The sequence below is a fragment of the Coffea eugenioides genome, chromosome 2 (genome assembly GCF_003713205.1).
Source record: "Coffea eugenioides isolate CCC68of chromosome 2, Ceug_1.0, whole genome shotgun sequence".
NCBI lineage: Eukaryota > Viridiplantae > Streptophyta > Magnoliopsida > Gentianales > Rubiaceae > Coffea > Coffea eugenioides.
This window is the reverse complement of record NC_040036.1, coordinates 74,861,560-74,881,273: the sequence shown is the minus strand read 5'-3', so window position 1 is coordinate 74,881,273 and position 19,714 is coordinate 74,861,560. Positions and strand designations below refer to the sequence as shown.

At 35.1% G+C, this 19,714-nt stretch overlaps 2 protein-coding genes across 2 annotated transcripts; both read right to left on the bottom strand.

Moving 5' to 3' along the window:
- Window positions 1-1,281: 1,281 nt before the first annotated feature.
- LOC113760618 (nicotianamine synthase) lies at window positions 1,282-2,670 on the bottom strand. Its single transcript, XM_027303270.1, has one exon. The coding sequence runs from the start codon at window positions 2,551-2,553 to the stop codon at window positions 1,582-1,584; it is 972 nt and encodes a 323-aa protein (XP_027159071.1). The 5' UTR covers window positions 2,554-2,670; the 3' UTR covers window positions 1,282-1,581.
- An 11,020-nt stretch (window positions 2,671-13,690) lies between these two features.
- LOC113761151 lies at window positions 13,691-17,122 on the bottom strand. The gene is made up of 3 exons (XM_027304010.1): window positions 17,077-17,122; window positions 16,697-16,982; window positions 13,691-14,795 (listed from the first exon to the last, which is right to left on the bottom strand). The coding sequence occupies exons 2-3, from the start codon at window positions 16,767-16,769 to the stop codon at window positions 13,993-13,995; spliced, it is 876 nt and encodes a 291-aa protein (XP_027159811.1). The 5' UTR covers window positions 16,770-16,982; window positions 17,077-17,122; the 3' UTR covers window positions 13,691-13,992.
- Between the last annotated feature and the right edge of the window lie 2,592 nt (window positions 17,123-19,714).

Here is a 19,714-nt window from a genome sequence, read left to right as displayed (position 1 = left end):
ATGTGGGGTCTATTTGAATTTAAGGGATTTTTAAAAAACTATTTTATCTTTCAAATTTATTAACTTCAAAAACAACTTAAAAATAACTACAAAAACACATTATCTGTTTGTTTGGATAAGAGTTTATTTGGATGATTTATTTGAGATATTTACTGTAGCACTTTTTGTGATGTGATGTATGTGAGATAAAAAGGTGATTGAAAAGATAAAAAGGTGATTGGGATTTGTGAAAACAAATTTTGCAAACCAAATTTGACTTGTCCAAACAAACTCAATACATCTCAAATATACCTAAAAATAACACAAAAAAATAAATCTCTTACTTCTCTTCTTCCATACATTATCCACAATCACCACCCATCACCCTTTACTGCCACTGTCCCTCCTCCACCATCGCCACCATCCTTCCCTCCCTCGTCTCTCCTTCTCCTTCCTCCCTCCTCTTACCCCTCCTTCTTTCTTCTCTCTCATCTCCTTTATCTCTCCTTCCTTCCCGTCCTCGCCATCCCATCCCTTCCCTTCCCTCGCCCCTGATACCCCTTTGTTAGCCACGACTAGAAGGGTCATGACCAAAAGCTGTGACTAGTTGTGGTTTCTGGCCACAACTAGAACTAGTGAGGGAGATCTGAGGGGCGGGAAGGGAGGGCGGTGGAAGGAGGGAGAGGAGGGAGGAGAAGGAGGGAGAGGAAAGAAAGTAGAGAGGAGAAAGGGGTAGTGGCGGTGGATGGCGGAAGTGAGTGGTGTAAACTTTTTAAAAAATATTCCAAAAAAGTTATAAATTCTAAAAATACTTTAAAATACATTCAAAAAAATCCTCTGAAAAATCTTCAAAAACACCCCCAGAAACATTTATAATAAATTTTTTCATACATATAATTACAATAAAATTTTTTAAAAACATCCCAAAAATAGCTAATCCGGACCATTCTGGGACATGGGGCTTGTCATATTTCAATCCATCAATTATTGCAACGAAGTAAAAGCACAGAAAACAAGAGAAAAAAAGAGTTGATGTCATATTCTTGCTACCTTCTAGATGTGTGGCTATCAATATAGCAAATTAAGTCATCTTCTGTTACCTTCTTTTCATAGCCGTAATACCAGAATGAGAATCGCGCAAGCTTGGACTTTCCTTGTGGTAGATGCAATCTTGATTGGAATAATGGTCACCCACCATCATTGAGTACATCTGTGCAAATTCAACTCTCATTGTCCCCTTTTTCTTGTATGATCCGATATAACAACAAATTAAAAATTGGGCTAAAAAACAAAAGCATGTCATAGAGGGAATGGGGCAGCAATCATGGACTTGCAACCGCATAAACATTATTGAATTCATAGATTACTAGAGAAGAGGTACACATATAGCTATATAGTACTAGTACAAATTTTTGAAACAAGGGGTAATACTTCTGTTATTTCAAGAAATCACTACATAAGGGCACAAATGGGCACATTGTTTGAAGTGGATCAAACAGTTAGGGAGAGACATAGAAAAGGCCAAAAGCAACAAAAGCAATTCCATCAAGGGACAGCATCGCCAGAATATATCTTTTAGGAGAAAGTGAGATCAGAGACAATTCACAGAAGACGATCCTCAGCTGCAAATTCTTCAATCATGTTCATTTTATTAAGGGGATTGAAGGCTGGAATCTCAGCACATTTGCATGGCAACATCACATGAGCTCCAAGTCCCTGATCCAGTGACTGAACAGGCATTCCAACTGAAAGCTTCCGGGCAATAACGACCGAATTAATCACCTCATCCGTGGGATGAAAAACTGAGAGTACCTCAAAACCTTGAAGGTCGCGAGGCTCAACAATTGGATAGAGAAAAGCTCTTGCTCCGTGAGCGCTTCTGAGCATCAAGATTGCCCCTGGAGCCATGTTCTTGGCCAAATGATCGATAACTCGAACTTTTTCCTCCTTGTCCATGCCCACCAGGGCTGCCAAAAACACAACGTCGTACTCCTTCAACTCACTGCTTGTAACATCCATAACATCTTTGGTGTGGAAAAACATTCGTTTGGACAAGTCAGGATCAGATGCAAGGAGGCGGGACGCCATGGAATTGGCGGAAGGGTCAATATCATAGTTGTGAAAGGAAGTAGTAGTCAGGTGATAAGAAGCCAAGACAATTGAAGTAAGAGGCAGGGGACCTGAGCCCACGAATGCAATTCGACTTGGGACTTTGATATTGGTCAGGTGCTGGCTGAGGATGTTGAATTCCAGCCGGCCGAGTTTAAGGTAATTATTAAAGTATGGGAAGATGTTGAGATGGTCAAGAGGGTTGTCAAAGGAACCTAGGATTGTCGAATAGTGGCTCTCTAGATGCCCTTCAGCTTCTCCACAAAGTGTAATGAGCTTGGACCTCATTTCTTGAACTCTTTTGCACAGCTTTGTTACATCAATTGGATTTGGTGGGATGCACGTGAGAACGAGCTGTGTAAGCAGCATGTCGACATCTTTGGAGGGCTTGAGGCTCTCAAGGCTTGAGATCTTCTCATAGAAATCGCAGACTTTCTGCACCAAAGCATCTTTCTGGCAAACCATGTCGACACTATGAGGTTAGGGAAGTAAAAGTCTGATGTCTCTCTCCTATGGAATGTGCTAAAACAACTCGAGAAGAACTTGTTTACTAACTATTGTTGAATTTCACACAACACACACTCACTTGGGAACGATGTATTCCCTTCCCGGGGGTCGCTATTTATTGGCATTTGTGGGGACCCTTTGATGACAGGGGCGGGAGGGATGAGACATGCTTCACTAATTTTTCTGGGAGGGGAAAGGGGTGGGGGGGTAGGGTAGGAAATTTAAGAACTTTGTTTATTATCAGTTGATGTAAGAATGGTTAACTTTTCTATGTTGTTCCATTGGTCACTTTAGTACTTACAATTTGTTCTTTTGCCTAGTAACTATTATCTTTTTAATGAAAACTAGGGTTTGCCTTGTTGGATCATTTCTTAGGAATATGTAGTTTTCTTGGGATTTGAGGTCAAAGTAATTTTTAATGTACAATCTTAAAACAAGTTTTTGTCGATAAGGAACAAATAGTTCGTGGTCACCTGCTCTATGGTGTTTTTACTTTTTATTTAAGTTATCGCATGTAGCTGCGGTCCAATAACGTGCATTGTTGTCAAACTTCACACTTCCTAAGAACAAAATCAGAAATTTGTTTGGTCAATTAAACCGCGATAAGCAATTAATAACGCACGATCAATTATACTACTATTCCTGCTACTGCAAGTGTGGCCAACACAACCTTTCTAGCAGCCAACAGGCATTTTGACCTTAACTAGCCCTGTTGCTTTTCGTTAGGAAGAAGTTGTAATTACTTCCCTAGACAGGACTCTTTCTCATTGATTGTGCTAGATATTTACCTGAAAGAGATCACAGAACTACTTTGTTAGACTTTTTCGCTTCACTTTTCAAATTTCAACTCGATGGTTAGATCAGAAATTAGTTCTTGAGTGAAAGGGATCATAAAATCGAGGGTATTTTGGTCTTGCTCCTTGTAGAAAAAGAGGCAAGTCTGCTGCTGGATGCAGGCGGCTTTGCGAATTAATTGATTGAATTGCGACTACTTGAAAGAATTTCCCTTTGATTGATCTCAAATTCTTAGAACTTATTCTTGGATCATGATTGCCACACACACGCCTCTAGCAGCAGCCAATTAGCGTTTCTCATCAAGAAACGGCACCTTTCATGCAGCACAGGATCTAGTACCATGACTGATGTTTGCAACAAACATTCAAAGGTTTTTGTTAAAAGAAGTTACCCAGCATTTTCATCCTATGATCAACAGATGTTATTCCTTGATATTAGATTCTCTAGTCCCCCATGCTTTCACACTCTCCAATAGAATTCTTGAACGACAACATTGAAAAGAAACCATCAATGATTTAATTACAAGCTAATCATATTGTTTACTATTTCTCCCTGCGTTTGGCATCATTGAGTTCACACTTATCGCAGCAATTGAAAAAATCAAACAAAACTTGTCTTACCAAAGGCGTTGCGTGGAAGCATTTGGATCCCACTGATTTCAGCGATTTTCCACATACAAACGTCAATTTATGTACGTCGACCATATTTCTATTCAGCTGAAAATTGCCACCATTCATCTTCAAAATATTTACCATGTCATTTTCAACGTTTCTTGTTTTCCATTCTTCTTCTCTATTCTCCACTTATTGATTGTACTCCAGCCTCTCAAATGATGCCACATCAGTTCTTTTTCTTCTCCATCTTTCCAAGCTTCTTTGATGCTTCAAAATCTAGGCTGCTTCCTGTATGAGAAAAATTGGAGATCACAATTTCTAAAAAGTATGATTACGAGATCTTGATTTTCTTGAATGTGGTCCTTTATGAATTCTATGGGCTGATAAAAGAGCCCTTGGTTTGGAATATGGGAGGTCGATCAAGTCTCACTTTGTGAAACATTAAAAGCTTCAAATGGTCGAGTGAAATCGAATACGACCAGAAGTTCCTAAAGCTCGATTTCTTTGAAGAGATTCTGGACTAATAATCGGTGCATGTGGTAAAGTTTTTTCTTCACAATCCTCATTTCTAAAAGTTTATTGTAGCCCCTAAATTAGAATTCAAGTTTTTCAGTTCTTAAACACATTATTGTGTTTTGTGGATCTATACCTCAATCCTGATATAGATATATTTATTTTACTCCTGAAGTTTATAGCTATGTTATATATATATATATATATATATATATATATGTGTGTGTGTGTGTGTAGATATGCCTATTGATGACGACGCATTCATAAATTGCAAAAACTAAAACTGAAACTTCATTTCCCTCGAAAATAAGCTCTTAAATAATGCAGTCATTTCAATGTATCATTTCATACAACATCAGCATCATCAAATTCGAAATTTGGGCCATCATGGCTCCTGGAAAATCTTAAAGTTTATACAGAAGTTTGGATGAAATGTAGAAAGTGCTCTCTAGATGTAAAAGCGTTTGTTGAAACGTACGAATTCTAGTAAGATGCAAAGATTTTTATTTAAAAGAAGTAAAAATGTTCTCGGGAGCGATCTGGAACCGTAGGCTGAAACTTTTTCAGAATTTTGCTAAGGAAACTGCATGGCCCAGAATGGGTTAGTTAATATGTGTAAGGAAATTTATTGTTTCTGCTGTAAGATTGGTTCACGCGGACGGCTCAACGTAAGAGCCGTTCAGACGATCCAATCTAAAGTAGCGTGATAATTATAAAGAATTACGTGTTCGAATATCGCTATCAATATAAATATTATATTATTAATATGAGAACTGTGTTAGCGGACGATCTGTAAAAACAATTGTTTCGAAAGTATATTATACCTTGTGATGGTGACTAGAGGCGAATCAAACGATATTTTTGTACTTTATGCGTGTTTTCTTATGATTACCCTTATATAAATTTCTTGTTAATGTGTAAAGTGAGTGTGTATATATGTAGGACTTAGTGTTGGATATTCTTTTTCCTTTTTTTAACTTATCATACTCTTCCTTGTGTAATTTTGTAGTCGCACTCTTCTACTTGCAAACTTTTGTCAGTTGTATATTTACATATTCCTCTTCCTTGGTTGTCCAGTTTTTTTTCCCATTTCATTTTATATTTTTTTTACCATTTATCTGTTTCTATTTTATGTTATATCTTTTACCATTTATTTGTTTCTACTTGTTGAATGACAGTTTTTTCTTTTTATAACCAGTTGGAAGCATTTTTCTTTTTTTTCTTTTGCACTTTTTCCTCCATAGTTCTCTCATACAATCATTTTGTGGCTAGTTATTAATAATTGGATGTCTGTGAAAATTTTCAACTGTAGTTTAAAGTTGTTTTATAATTTTGGAGGACAAGAATTTTGATTTTATATAAAAAATTAGTAGGAGTGAAGCAGTTTTGGTTTCATAGAGAAAAAAAAAGGCAGCGATATAAAATGAAGCTATTGAGTGCTACAAATTGTGAGATCAATTTTATCCTCTTGAAAAAGTGTTCTAATTGAACCATTAGTTATACTAAAAATGCTAGCGTTCATATCAGACAATTAATCCGTGAAGCCCTAATAATGTTTAATTAGCATATAGCTGCAACAGACAAGTTTTTCTTTGTCATCCAATTTAAACTTTCTGCTCGAAGTTTTGCTCGCCGTTCTTGTTTGGATTACGATCTTTCGCAGAAAATTTTTTCAATTTTTCGTGAACGCGTTTTTTAATCATCTTTTTACCTGATATAATTATATCAAATTGTTACAGTATAATTTGTAAAAATAGCAATCCAAACGGAATCTTTCTGTGAGTTTGTGATGTCTCACTGCAAACGTGCTGAGATGGACTACAATTTCATGGCCAATCATTGGCAAAAGTGTGCAAGCAAGTCTTTTGTTTTCGTGAACCTGAAAAATTGAATGGAGTGTTTAAGATTGGTAAAGGAAAAGTAATCTCGTTCTCAACTGTTTCCGATTGTGTTAAAGTTGAATTTAAAAAATCAAAATAAAAAAATCACCAAAATAGATGCCTATGATTTTTATTTTTTTTTTTAACTTGAAAAAACTAAAATCAGGATATGAAAACTAATTAAGAACACAAAAAAAAGAATGACTTTTTCGAAATTAGAATCTAAAATCAGATTTTGAAAATTAGTTGATAACAAGGCCTAAATCTCTTTTGCTAAAATATTGAGGATCAGTTTACCTCAATCAATGAATTAAAGATTCAAAATGTTCTTATAGTAGCAAGTTAAGGGTACTTCTCTTAAGGTGTCAAATGCCCACAAATTAAAGAATCATAAATGACCTTTAGCCTGATAATGCAAAGGTTAATTATGCAAGAGATTTCTCCAATGAATGTTTGATGAACACCAGTCAATACCCATAATTTACTAGTAGTTTATTGTTTAGAATACTTATATCCACATTTATCGCCCCTCTTATATCTAGACACTTTCATGATCAAATTTCAATTAAAGTAAAGGATTTTTCTAACGAATGTTGGAAAAACACTGTAAATATTTATTGTTCAGGATACTTACATTCACATTTGTTGTCCCTCTTACATCTAGACTCTCATAATCTACCACTAGTTTGTTGTTTTCATAAAACTATCTAGTGCTTGGCTATCCCCAACCAATGGCCTTGTTTGGAACCCAAATTTTAAATGCCAAGTTTGTCTGCTACAAGTTTTTTAAAAATTTTAGCTACAGTAATCTCAAAAAAATTTTTAAAGTTTTTAAATTATACATTTCAAAATATTAAAAAATCTACACATTTCAAAAATTTTTTAAAAAACTTCTACAGCAAACTACAGTAAAATTTTAGACAAACTCCCAAAAAACTCACGTTCCAGACAGGGCCAATAGTTTAGACAAATTTTTGTACAAAGCCTTCAAAGAATACCTACTATATCGAAAGACTACTTCCCCACCTAGATCATGTCAATGATTTGTTCGATACTACTCCATCATGTCCATGTACACTGATTTGTTCGATATTACTCCATGATGTCCATATATAGTGCATTATTTTATTTCCATCTAGGGCAGCCATTGCTGTTTGCTGTCTGCTGCATCGATCAACTCAACAAAACCAAGCAGAACTGTTGCAGTACTGGCGTTATTGTGACGACATCTCTGGGTACAACGGAATAATTGAGTGGCAGCTGCTTGTCACCACATGGAATAATAGTTTAATTTCACTTTCCCTTGTGCTTATGATTACAAGAACAAAAGTTTCCTTGAGAATGTCTTGAACAACTTCTGATAAATTAAGAATGAAACCCTACAAAACTGGTGATTCTCAGAGGAGCTTGAGAGGATACGTTAGGTAGGACCTTATGTTTTTGCATATATTCCTACATATTTTACTCAGCAATAAGGTCCATAATCATCCGTTTCGATAGAAAATTATTTAAAATATTTTTTTTTTGTGTCTGATTGACATTTCCTGTGATACATGTAACGTGAAAAGGCCACTGACTACAAACATATCTAGTTGGAATAAAAATTTTCTTCTGCGCAATGAGTGATTCACACAGAGCCTCATTTTGCCCTTCTAAATTTGTTTCACTAAAAGTGGTTGGATTCTAGCTAAAACCGTTCATCTGAAGTAAGAATATTGTACATGATGTGCATTACCACGAATAATCTCATCCATTAGAGTTATGGTTTTCTCCTCCTTATAATTTTTTTTTCCTGCTTTTTCCACCCATTGGTGCATGCCAATTATGATTAACTCCTCAATTTGCAGAGTTACGACAAAGAAGCACACATAAGCACACGATCCATCATATCAAGTTTTCATGGGCGAAGGCCCCATATTTGCACACATGAAGGTTAGAATTCTTTAGAGATAGACTCTTGAGGATGACTGTCTCTTAGTTGCCTTTTTAAAATATTTCTATTATGCCAGCAAACAAATCCTGTCCTTTATAAGAGTTGAATGGCCACCCCTCCCTCAAATGAGCTTTTACTATTATTGTGTTGACAACTTATAGCGTGAGTTGAAACTTGAGAATGAGAACTACTTCTTTCGGTCCAAGAAAATTCGGCTTGGTTAGATGCCATTGATGCTTTTTCTGAGTTCTTCTTTGCCTTTTCACCTTCTACGGTGCAAATAAGAGATGAGGTCTTCGCCTTTGGCTTTTTGATAGTGCTAGTTATCAATTGGACCGCAATGCATCTAGAAAGATTTTCTTTATGGTATTCAAAGTTTCCAAATTCAAGTACTTATGGTGGGCATTTACTTTTTCTTTGTCATTTCAACGGTAATGAGAGCATATGAATATTTTGAAAATCAGATTGAACCGTTTTTTTGCCGCATCCCTCCCCACTTTCAATTGTCAAGTATAGAATTCGAACTTTGAATCTGATAAAAAAAAACATTACCATTTGTCCGGACTGATTTGATCGAATTTATGATTAATATATAGCCTAAGATAATATTTAGGGTTTGAGTTTGGATAGTGTATTATTTGAAATATTATTTGGAATAATTACTGTAGCACTTTTTGTGATGTGATGTATGTGAGATAAAAATGTGATTGGAAATATAAAAAGGTGGGTTGAAAAATGTGTCTATGATGTAAGCGAAATATTATTTGGGATAATTGAGATATCCAAACAAACCCCGTTTCTTTTTAATATTTAGCTATGATTATGCTGGAACAGCACTTGCAGGGGAAAGCAAACCCAAGAAGACAGAAAAAAAATAATTCTTTGTGTCATAGTAGCTTCGTAAGAAAAACAAGACAAGAGGACAAAAACAAAAAAAAAGAATAAGTAGGTGTCATAAGAAATTTGTAAGCACAAGAATTTAGACGACAACATCTCTCAATCATATCAATTTTCTAGTTGAAATGAAAACCATTCTTGGACTCATTTTAGTGCATGAAAAGATGTCAATAACAGTCCAATTTCCTCACAACTTCTTTTTTTTTTTTTAAAGAAAAAAAATTTATCCCTCTCCTTTCACTAAATCAATGATCTAAAACGTCCAACAAATTATACAACTGCCAAAAATTAACCAAGCAGAAAATTATGGGCAGTTGTCTTTAAGACTTCCAATCCACATTAGCATAAAGATTTAGACTTCAAAATTCAGAAATGCATTTGCTGTTTGTGGTCAAATGCTAAGCAATATAGCTTTGCATCCCAGAAAAGGTTCCCCTTTTTCGTGACACTTGTGGCTACTCGACGAAGAGTTTTGAACACCTTTGTCTACTTTGGCTTCATTTCAATGGTTGGAGAGTTGGACAAGTTGAATAGCCATTGATGCTTTGGAACTTTCTTTCACATACTGGCCAACACCATCAACGAAAACAGTGGTCAAAACTTGGAATTGTCTCTTCATCGATCGTTCTGAAATTATTACAACAAAGAAATCTCTCCAAGAAATTGTTTGGAAACTTTTACATAATCAAAAATACAAAATCTGGAAGTCTTCAGGTAAAGCCTTAAAGTCACCATAATGACTATATGTTCTTTATAAGTCACCAAAAAAAAAAGGTGTTGACAGTTAGAAACCTTTATGTGAATTGTTCGGCTTAGAACAGAGCAAAATCAATGGTCCCTATGTATTAACTTTTGAAAGCAAATCAGAACATGCATCTGTCTACTGTCCCTATGTGAGCTCTTGCAGGCTAGTCCCTTGATGTTCTCAAAGTTTTATTCAATCAATGGCGCCAATAGCCACATAGTTTGCAGCAAGTTTATGAGAAGGGGTTGCAATACAATCAACCCGTTGTATCAGCTTTAGATCACCTTTTTTTTAACCAGGAAATGGAGAGATTTAAGAAGTGGAGAGGAAAAAAATGAAATATTTGAATCTAAAATTTTTAATTCTAGATTTGTTATTTTAACAACTAAATCAAGACCTCCTGGAAAGCTTTAAATCACTTGGTTTGGTTCCATTAAGTGCCTTTTTTTCTTTTGTTTTGTTTTCATCTTTTCCATTTTTTCTCCCGAATCTCTTAATCGTCTTGATTTTTCATGTACATCCACCGTACCATTGACTAGACATATCAATGGGTAGGATGTAGGTCAGATCTTTTGATTTAGATCCAAACCCATTAAATTTAGATAGATCTATGCTCAAAACTAACTGTTATAGATCTGAAAAAGTAAGTCTAGACCTATATCCTCATCGATTTGGATATCCAATGGATATCCGTTATATTTTTTGAAATACTAAAGTAAAAATATATTTAAAATATATAGTTCAACAATAATATAAATAGCATTCAATTTTTATTTTCAAATAATAAAATTAATATTCAAGAAACTATTATAAACTCAAAAAAAAAACTATTATCGAGCAGTTCTATTTATTTTTAAAGTTTCAATTGTAACCACGTCCAATCTTTTATTTGTTTGCTTTACTTTTCTCCTTTTTCTAAAAAAAATTGTATCAATTACAATAACAACTAGGATTAACTTGAAAACTGAAAACAATCATGAAACTTTACTATATTCGATCCAATAACCATAAAATATTAGATTATTTTATAAATTTACTAATATACATGTGTGTGTATGTGTGCATATCTATACACATATGTGAATCTGGGTAGGGTTTGATACGTGTATTGGTTTGGGTATGAATATCTTATAGAGTCTTGATTTGAGTAGGGTCTAAGTTTGAGAAACTAATTCTAAACTCTATCTAAATATCTTGGGTCTCGGTTAAATTTCAGTTTACCTACCAAAGTTTTTAAAATATACAAGAGCACTTTTGCACATCTTCTCCTTAACCTTACTTCCGCCAATGCACCGTTCGAAACAATTAGAATGACATGATGGTTTAGCAAGCAAGCCACTTAATTACGTTCAAACTCAAACAATTCATTCTTGAGTAAATGCCAATTGAACAATAAGTTGACCAAAAACGTTCCTAATTAAAAAAATCAAACAACATATACTAATATCCTCTGATTCTCCATAGATTTTTGTGCATAAACACGCAATCTTCAGTCAACTCTCCAAAATCTCAACTGGTAAGCAAAAGCCACGTATGATGCATAACAATTGATTACGTTAAAAACTTAATCAGAATATAGAACAAATTATCTAAGACAAAATATAAGCAGTCGCTAGGACATTACTTCTTTGCATCCTCCTCCTTGCATTTGCATTTTTCCATGAAATGAAATTGTTAGGATAATTAATCCAAGCTTCCTAATAGTTGTTGTTTCTTCTTTTAAAATTAGACGTTCAAGTATAGTCCAATTTTAACAGCTTACTTGTTTAAGATATAGAAGAGTTATTTGATAATTTCATTTCTTAGTAGTTTCCTAAGTACCAAGTCATAGGAGTGTGTTAGTATTATATTCAGTTGAGAACAATGGGCGAAAATTTTTTACAGAGTTCTGATTGCTGTAAAAATAATCTCAGTGTACTTTATGTATTTATGATTATCAAACTCCTCTTTTTTCACACACACATATATACATATATACATATATATATATATATATATATATATCAAATAGGTCCAATTATGAGTTCCCCTTGTAATCATGCAACTTGAACTTGCCGAGCTATATAGCGACTGAAAGGCACCACTCGTCTATTAGGCTTTAGCCCAATTCTGATTCAAGAAAATTTGAAGGCGAAATTTTGTCGAACTAAATGGACAATTATCAGGCACATCAATCAGAGCGTTTGACTGTGGCCATCCGCCTTTTATTGCTTGTTGTTTTCAGTGGAAAAGAAGCAAAACTTTGCTTTCATGCGTCTGCGATTATCAAACTTCTCTTCTTCTTCAGCATATTTTTATGTGTGTCAAATATATTTTCGCTATATGTACGTTTTAGCCCCTACAAAAGCTTGATAAGAGGCAGAAATAGGCCAAATTATTTGGTTGCTGGTTCCACTCGTCAGCAAGCAACTTGCCTTAGCTAGCTAGCGGCTGAAAGGCACAACTCGACTATTAGGCATTAGCCCAAGTCTAATTCAAGAAAATTACGGTGCAGTTATCAGGGCACACCATTCAAAAGCATTAGATTGGGGGGGCCATCCGCCATTTATTGCATGTTGCTTTCAGTGAAGTCAAATTCATCACGGCCATCTAAAAAGATGTACAGAAGGGTGGCTACCGCAGCACGACAACAGGTGTCCTGTTGAATCCGATAAGCAAAATTTTTCAGATCATAACTGTTCTTTTCAGCAGTTCAGACGTGTCTGCCTACCAATATGTTTCCATTCATCATTCTTGTTCTAAGAAATTCACTGCACAGTAGCAATGGTGGTGTTTCGGGATCACTGACATGGGAAGTGTTCTTCTGTGGGCATTTCTTGTTTGCTTCGCTACTGTTGAGGGGATCATGTTGAGTGCTGCTCATTTCGTTCAAGCAATTTCCAGCAGTGATTGGCACTGATGCAGTCAAGAATAAAGACATTTCACAATTAGAGCAGTGATTTTGGGAGGTTCAATCTATGCACTAGCAAGTTTTCAATCTTTGGCATTCTGCTTGAAAGAAAAGAGGGGATGAGGGAAAATGAAAAAGATAAATTATGCCAATTGAACTTAAGCTTGAATCATGTTGTTCCATCTGAAAGTGTTTAGCAACCCTCTAACTTAGTCCATGACAGTTTTCCTTTATTTACAAGTCATTCTTTGCTTGGCAATCTTTTCGAAGTTGAAACAACAGCAAACACCTTCAAGTTAAAAAGAAATCAACCAAGACTTATGTTACTAACAGGCAACTTTTCTATATTAATTTAGCTGCACAAATTCTGAGTGAGTACTCAACATAGCACCGTCAGTAGCAACAAGGAGCAATCGCGAAAATCTGCAAAGCAGCCAAGCTATGCTTTTATGGTTTCTTGATCTAGTGAGAATACCTCCTCAATCACAACGAATTTGTAACTGCAGTTCTGTCAAGGAAGAGTTCATCATGGTTAATGTGAGGCCAGAATCCAAACCCAACGCATTCTCAGGCACCAATCCAACAGGGTACTGGAAGTCCATATCATAAAGAAAAATTTTTGAACCAATAGCTAAAGAAGTGCATGTATTTGTAAATGTTCCTAGACCAGGAACCAGACATTCCATGCTCACCAAACAGGTCCAATTAGTTGCCCATTTGTTTGTAGACGTCAAAGAACTAACAAGAATTCCAAAAACATACATACACCTTCATGTTCTGACACATAGGGTCAAGGTTAACTGTACAACCTAATTAAAATCCATTAGCACTTAATAATTAGATCTCAAATATTATTGATGTTTTTCTGTTATCAGATACAACTAAAACATGCAATCCATACTATTTAAACCCAGTCTACAGGGTAAATACAAATCATTCCTCTGTTTTTCTTGCTATGCAGGATGGCATCCTCCATATGAAATTACCCCAAAATTAAAACCTGGAACATATTACACTAAGTTGATTTCTGTACAAACAAGAATGGAAAACAATGTGCTTGCATCTACAACTGACGAACATTGCCACTTCCAGACGGCCAAATATGTTGTATGGTTTTGCATTAACCTACATCATAAATCTTCATGAAATTCCAAGTTCCCATGATCAGAAGCCTCGTATACATTGGAGTCTTCTGTAGCTTCAGAGCTCATATATGTTGGTGTTTCTGAAATTGATGATTCTTCTGCTGCTTCAAAACTGATTCGAGAGTCCTCATCTGTTGGTGTTTCAGAAACAAGTGATTCTTCGGGAGCTTCAGAACTGCCAAAAGCAGCACTCTGGTAAACTTCGTCGGCAGTATGATCAATAATTTTATTTTCCACGAACTGAGACACCTGAAGCAAGTAGTGCACTCCATTGACAACATCGTACACCATCAACCCAATCCTTCCCCCAACCCAACTACCCAAATGGCTTCCTACAAGATAGCCAAACCTCCCGAACCTCTCCTCTCCAATAAAGCCAACTGAATAGGTGCCAAACAAGGTTCCAGTGCCCCTGAGGAATCCTTCCGTCATGGTACCGCCGAAGTAAAGCGCTTCAAAAAAATCCCATCCTGAAGAAATTATAGGACCTATTATGCGCTTTGCTTGTCGAGTTGCCAGTTTTGCAGCTTTAGCTCCCTCTTTCTGGACAAGCTTGGCTGCGTCTTTGGCAACCAGACCTTGTGCGAGCGCGTCACCTAGAGCACTCTCAATTGCTTGATTCCTTGCTCTTTCAACATGAAGAGATCTGACGTTGTAAGAGTAGAGCTTCACACCCTCCTTTACTAAACATGCAAGGGTTCCAGTGCTCCCATCAAAACAATTCAAGAAGGTAAACTCCCCACTCTTGGAAGCAGCTTCTTGACCAACCAGCTCACGGCATTTTTCAGCTGCAAAACAGCACATCATTAAGAACATTTTTGGAAATAATAGAATTGGAAAGGAAAACAAGAGTTTACGAAACAAATGACTCAATAATCTAGCTAATAACACCGAAGTATGTATTTATGTTAATGTACAGTTTCAAGCATTTATTAAAGTTTAAATTCAATCTTCTTTGAACACAAGTGCTCTGTCAAAAAATAAGAAACTCAAGTTACCTTTATGTCTCTGTTTGTCTGGCATGTATGTCTGTAAAGTTTGAAACTAAGACTAATGGACATCACTGATGGTGGATTTTTCTTACGATGGTATTAGTGACAGACAGTAGGAAGACCTGCACCTATGTCTGTCATCACAAATATAGATGGCATATAATTCAAATGTGCATGTCTAACTAACATTCACATGAAGAATGTGTTTCCAAAACTCACATCAAGTTTCTTGGAGTAAATAACTAAGTCTAAATAGTTCTTCATATGCTGATGTACAAAATCTTCAAATGCCAACAATAAGACAGCTGGAGGAGTACCCACAAGAAAGAACCATGCAAGAAAAGCGAAAAATTTGATAAATGGATGCAAAAAAGCAGAAAATGTGAATTGAGAAGAAAAACCTCCGAGCAAAAGTGCAATCACTTTATACACATGATTGTGGGATATACCACATTAAAGGATAGAAAGATGGGTAAATATCTCTAGACTGCTGTTAGTTTTTTAGACATTTAATCAGCAGCTCCAGTTTAGATACAAAGCTTCTCAGATAATGCTAAACCACTATAAGTAGACAGATATGGAGTGGTAAACTGCGCATTGTGGTGGCAGGAGATGTTTAATAAGTCCATTCATACTTTAAGCACCTTTCGAATATGCTCTTCAAAACTGAAGCATGTAAGATAACAGGAATTCCAGTGCCTTAAAGTTCCATGGTACAAGATGGACATCAATTTCTATTACTTTCATGAACACTACTTATGTACTAATCATAAATCATTATCTATATAAGGATCTTTAGTTATCAATAGAGAAACTCTCAAAAGTGATATGAAATATGAACTCTTCTATTTATCAAGTGTAAGCACTTACACTTGCTACCAGATTTTGAGCTTTCAATGTAAGCTCCAAGTAAACTTATTTCATCAAACCACACACTAAGGCTGTCTAAATTCCACAACACCACCCCCCCCCCCCCCCCCAAAAAAAAAAAAAAAAAACACACACACACACACAAATACCCCCCAAAAGAAGGGGGTGGGCGAAGGCATGGCACAACAGACCTAAACATGGTACCACCCATCAACTATTTTTATCACCATGAAGACCACATCAACCAATTTCTAGAAACCTAAAAATGTGAGAAATATTCACAAGCACAAACACCATAAAAATGGAGTAACTCATTCTAATCAAACAGTCTAGTCTTCACTTAACTAAATACCGAGGCCCCGTACTTAGGAGGCAAAAAAACAAAATCAGGTGGTAGATTACTACTAGAAGCACAAATTAAATACTACATCAGCTTCAACATAACTAAATAGATCAGTCATATAATATCATTCATTTTACAAAACTAAATGCACGCTATATGATTTCTCCAAAGACAATATAATTCGAAAGCAAGAATTTAATGACTATAAAGATTAAAAAAGAACATAAATATGCCAATAGGCCAACAATTACTAGTCACAAAGGCCACTCCATTCAAGATCAGTATATGTGCAAATTAATGGCCAATAAACATTTGATTAGCAAGGTAAACAGCAAATTCCCAACTGCACCTTTTAATCCCAAGACAATTTTTTTACCTTTCTTTCAGCATGGTAACTATTAAATTTCAAAAAAAAAAAACTGAAATGAAAACTGAAAAACTGGTATCTTGTTGGAGATGTGGATAATGGAAGTAAAAATATTACCACCGATACTGAGAGCAATGACGCCAACCAAGAAGAGCAGAAAATGAACTCTTTTTTTCTCCAGAATCGTCATGCTACTTGGGTTTTGCTTCTATGATCTAAGCTTTTCTTAAAATCAGAAACTTTGACGTGATCAGAAAATTCTTCTGCTAGCACTACCTACAAAATCTGCTAAATTTTCGCAGGGGTTGATTCCAGAGGGGGAATCCAAGAGGTAGAGAGGGACTTGAAGACTTCCGCAACGTGTCTGAATGATCCGTGGAAAGTCAAGAATCTTTCGGATTTCCTGTTCAAGTAAGGAATAATCAATTAAATTATAAAAAAAAAAAAAAAGTCAAGGCATAAGGATAAAGGAGCAGAGAAAATAGGCAGTAATTAACTGGATTTGGGCCCCTAACAATTGCAGACCAAGAGGCGGTTAACTGAGTCAAGTCCAGTCCAGTTCAAGATTAATGTAGTCAGTTGCAACCATCGACCCAATGAGAAAGCAAACTATCAATTAGTTTCTCATTTTTATTCCGATATTTACTATGCAAAAAATTTTTGAGTGCCATTTAATATGGAGTTCATTATTCATACCAGTGGTTGAACCATATCCGATATGTGTGAAATTCAAAAGATATCAAAAAAAGATTAGTGTTATTTTTTTTGTTGGAAAGTAGTAGTTTAAAATAGTTTGATTGTTTTGGTATTTTAGAGAAGTGATAGTTTTTTGTTCGGGAAATAGTAGTTAATTCAAGATGTGGAATAGTTGCAGCGAGGTAAATAGTTAAAGTAATGTAATTATCTTTAAAAATAAGGGCAAATAAAGCGATACGTTAAATGACATAATTTGTTTACATCAAACCTTTCCCTTCCGCTATGATAATAGATTAAGTGACATCAATCAATTTCATGACAGTGTAATGTTGTTAATTTTGAGTAAGAGTTGTTAAATGGGTTTTTTGATAGCAGTCAAAAATACGAGAGAAAATATGAGAACTCAAGGAATAGGACTGTCAAATGAGTCGGACCAACTCAAGATCGGTTCGTTCGGCCCAAAAATTGAGCCTAATCTTTAATTGGGTTGGATAGAGTTTGGACCTAATCTTAGACCCAAACTAAATATGGGTCGAATTTGGTCTACACTAGGGTCAAACCCAATTAAAGCTAGGGCACATATATGAGTATAATTATATATATATATAATAATATCTATAATTTATAGTTATACATATTATGGCATAAAATGTTAACAATCTATGTAAATTTGTATTAATTCATAATTATAAAATATATATTATATATATAATTATGTATCTAAATATAAGTTTGGGCTAAACCTGATTTGAATCCGAAACTCATATAATAGTGTGAGCTGAATTTGAACATTTTAATATGATCTCGAAACTCAAAAAATCGAAATCCAAAATTTCATATAATTTGTGAGTCGAACTTAGACTTGCTAAATCCCAACTTAAAAAACCCAATTGACACCCCTATCGAGAAACCATAGATGCTTCTTCTTGTTTAGAAAGGGATGTGGATTTAGACGTAGTTTTTTTTTTAATTTTTTTACCTTTACATTTAGGTCTACCAATTCAATCAAAATGATTGTAGCTCGATATATAATTTTTTGATGTAATTGTAATGAGAATTGAGAAATAAGAAGAGAGATGATTTCATTTTACTTTATGAAAAACGGAACACATTTTTATGTGTTATTTTCACCTCATCTCTTTTCAGAATTGGAGAGTTTTTTCCTTTTTCCTCCTTTTAATACTTTTCCGTGCTAGAGGCGATTTGTATATTTCAACATTTAGAATGGCACTTAGAAGTTTTAATTGTAGTAAGGGAATCTTTGACAGCTTAAGAATGCCACTTACGAGTTTTGGGAGGGTCGGCTTGAACAGTAAGAAAGTAGAGATTGTAAGTAGAAGGTGCTAAATTTAAGACCTCCTACTTATTAAAAAAAAAAAAAGGCCATTAGTAAGGGAATCTCTGACAACTTTTAAAATAACAATAGCCATGCAAAGCCCTAGTTTGGAATTTGAAATGGAATGAACCAAGCTAAAAAAGTTCTCAACACGTACGCGGTTCCTTAGCACATGGATTATGAGTAAATTTCTAGGGCTATTAAACGAATCGAGCTGTTCGGTAGTTCGGTTCATTTCGATTCGTTCATATTCGTGAAAGACTCGTTCGAAATCTTAAACGAACCTAATTCGAACGAATTTTTTTGTTCGATTAATAATCGAGCGAACACGAGCATGTTCGCGAGTTTTAGCGAACGTTCACGAACATAGACATAATTATCATTTGACAAATTTTAGGGTTAATTTTATGGCTGGACTTTTATATTTGGAGGACAAATTGCTTTGTTTTATTTGTTGTTTTTATGTTAATGTTAGTTATATAGTTAATGAATAATAGAATTTAGTCACTTAGTACTTTAATTGTTTTTTAGAATGATTAATGATTTGTATGGCATATTTAAGGTTTAAAATAATTTGGATTCGAGCATTTCAAACATGTTCGCGAACGGCTCGTTTATGTTAAACGAGTTGAACACCAACTCGAACTAGAACATAAACTTTGCTTAACGAGCCGAACACGAACACAGGTTTGGAGTTTGAAAATTAACGAATAAACACGAACGTTGTTCGAATCGCTCAACGAATAGAGCTCAAACAAGAGATATTCGGTTCGATTTGACTCGTTTACAACTCTAAATTTCTCTAAACTAGAAGACGTAATTAAACACCACCTTTTATATAGTATTAGAAGCCCTTGATAGGGAAATTAATAAAAAAGTTGGATTATTTATAAGCTTCTTTTTAGGGGGGGAGAGTGTAAATGAGTGGTCTCAGATTCAAGACCTCCCACAAACACTAAAAGAAAAGTTTTTTTTTAAAAAAATTTTGTATATGAAAGGTTTTGAATTCAGGATCTCCTATTTACAATCTCTCACCTTACCATCTAATCCAACACAATCCACGCCTATTAGCGTCATTTATTTGCCAATAACGAGACTGCAAA

Bases quoted from the DNA above. Each gene is read 5' to 3' on its own strand.
- LOC113761151 (XM_027304010.1), bottom strand. From the start codon at position 16,769: ATGACGATTCTGGAGAAAAAAAGAGTTCATTTTCTGCTCTTCTTGGTT. The intron at 14,796-16,696 runs GTAATATTTTTA...GCTGTTTTGCAG, and splicing joins CATTGCTCTCAGTATCGGTG to CTGAAAAATGCCGTGAGCTG.
- LOC113760618 (XM_027303270.1), bottom strand. From the start codon at position 2,553: ATGGTTTGCCAGAAAGATGCTTTGGTGCAGAAAGTCTGCGATTTCTAT.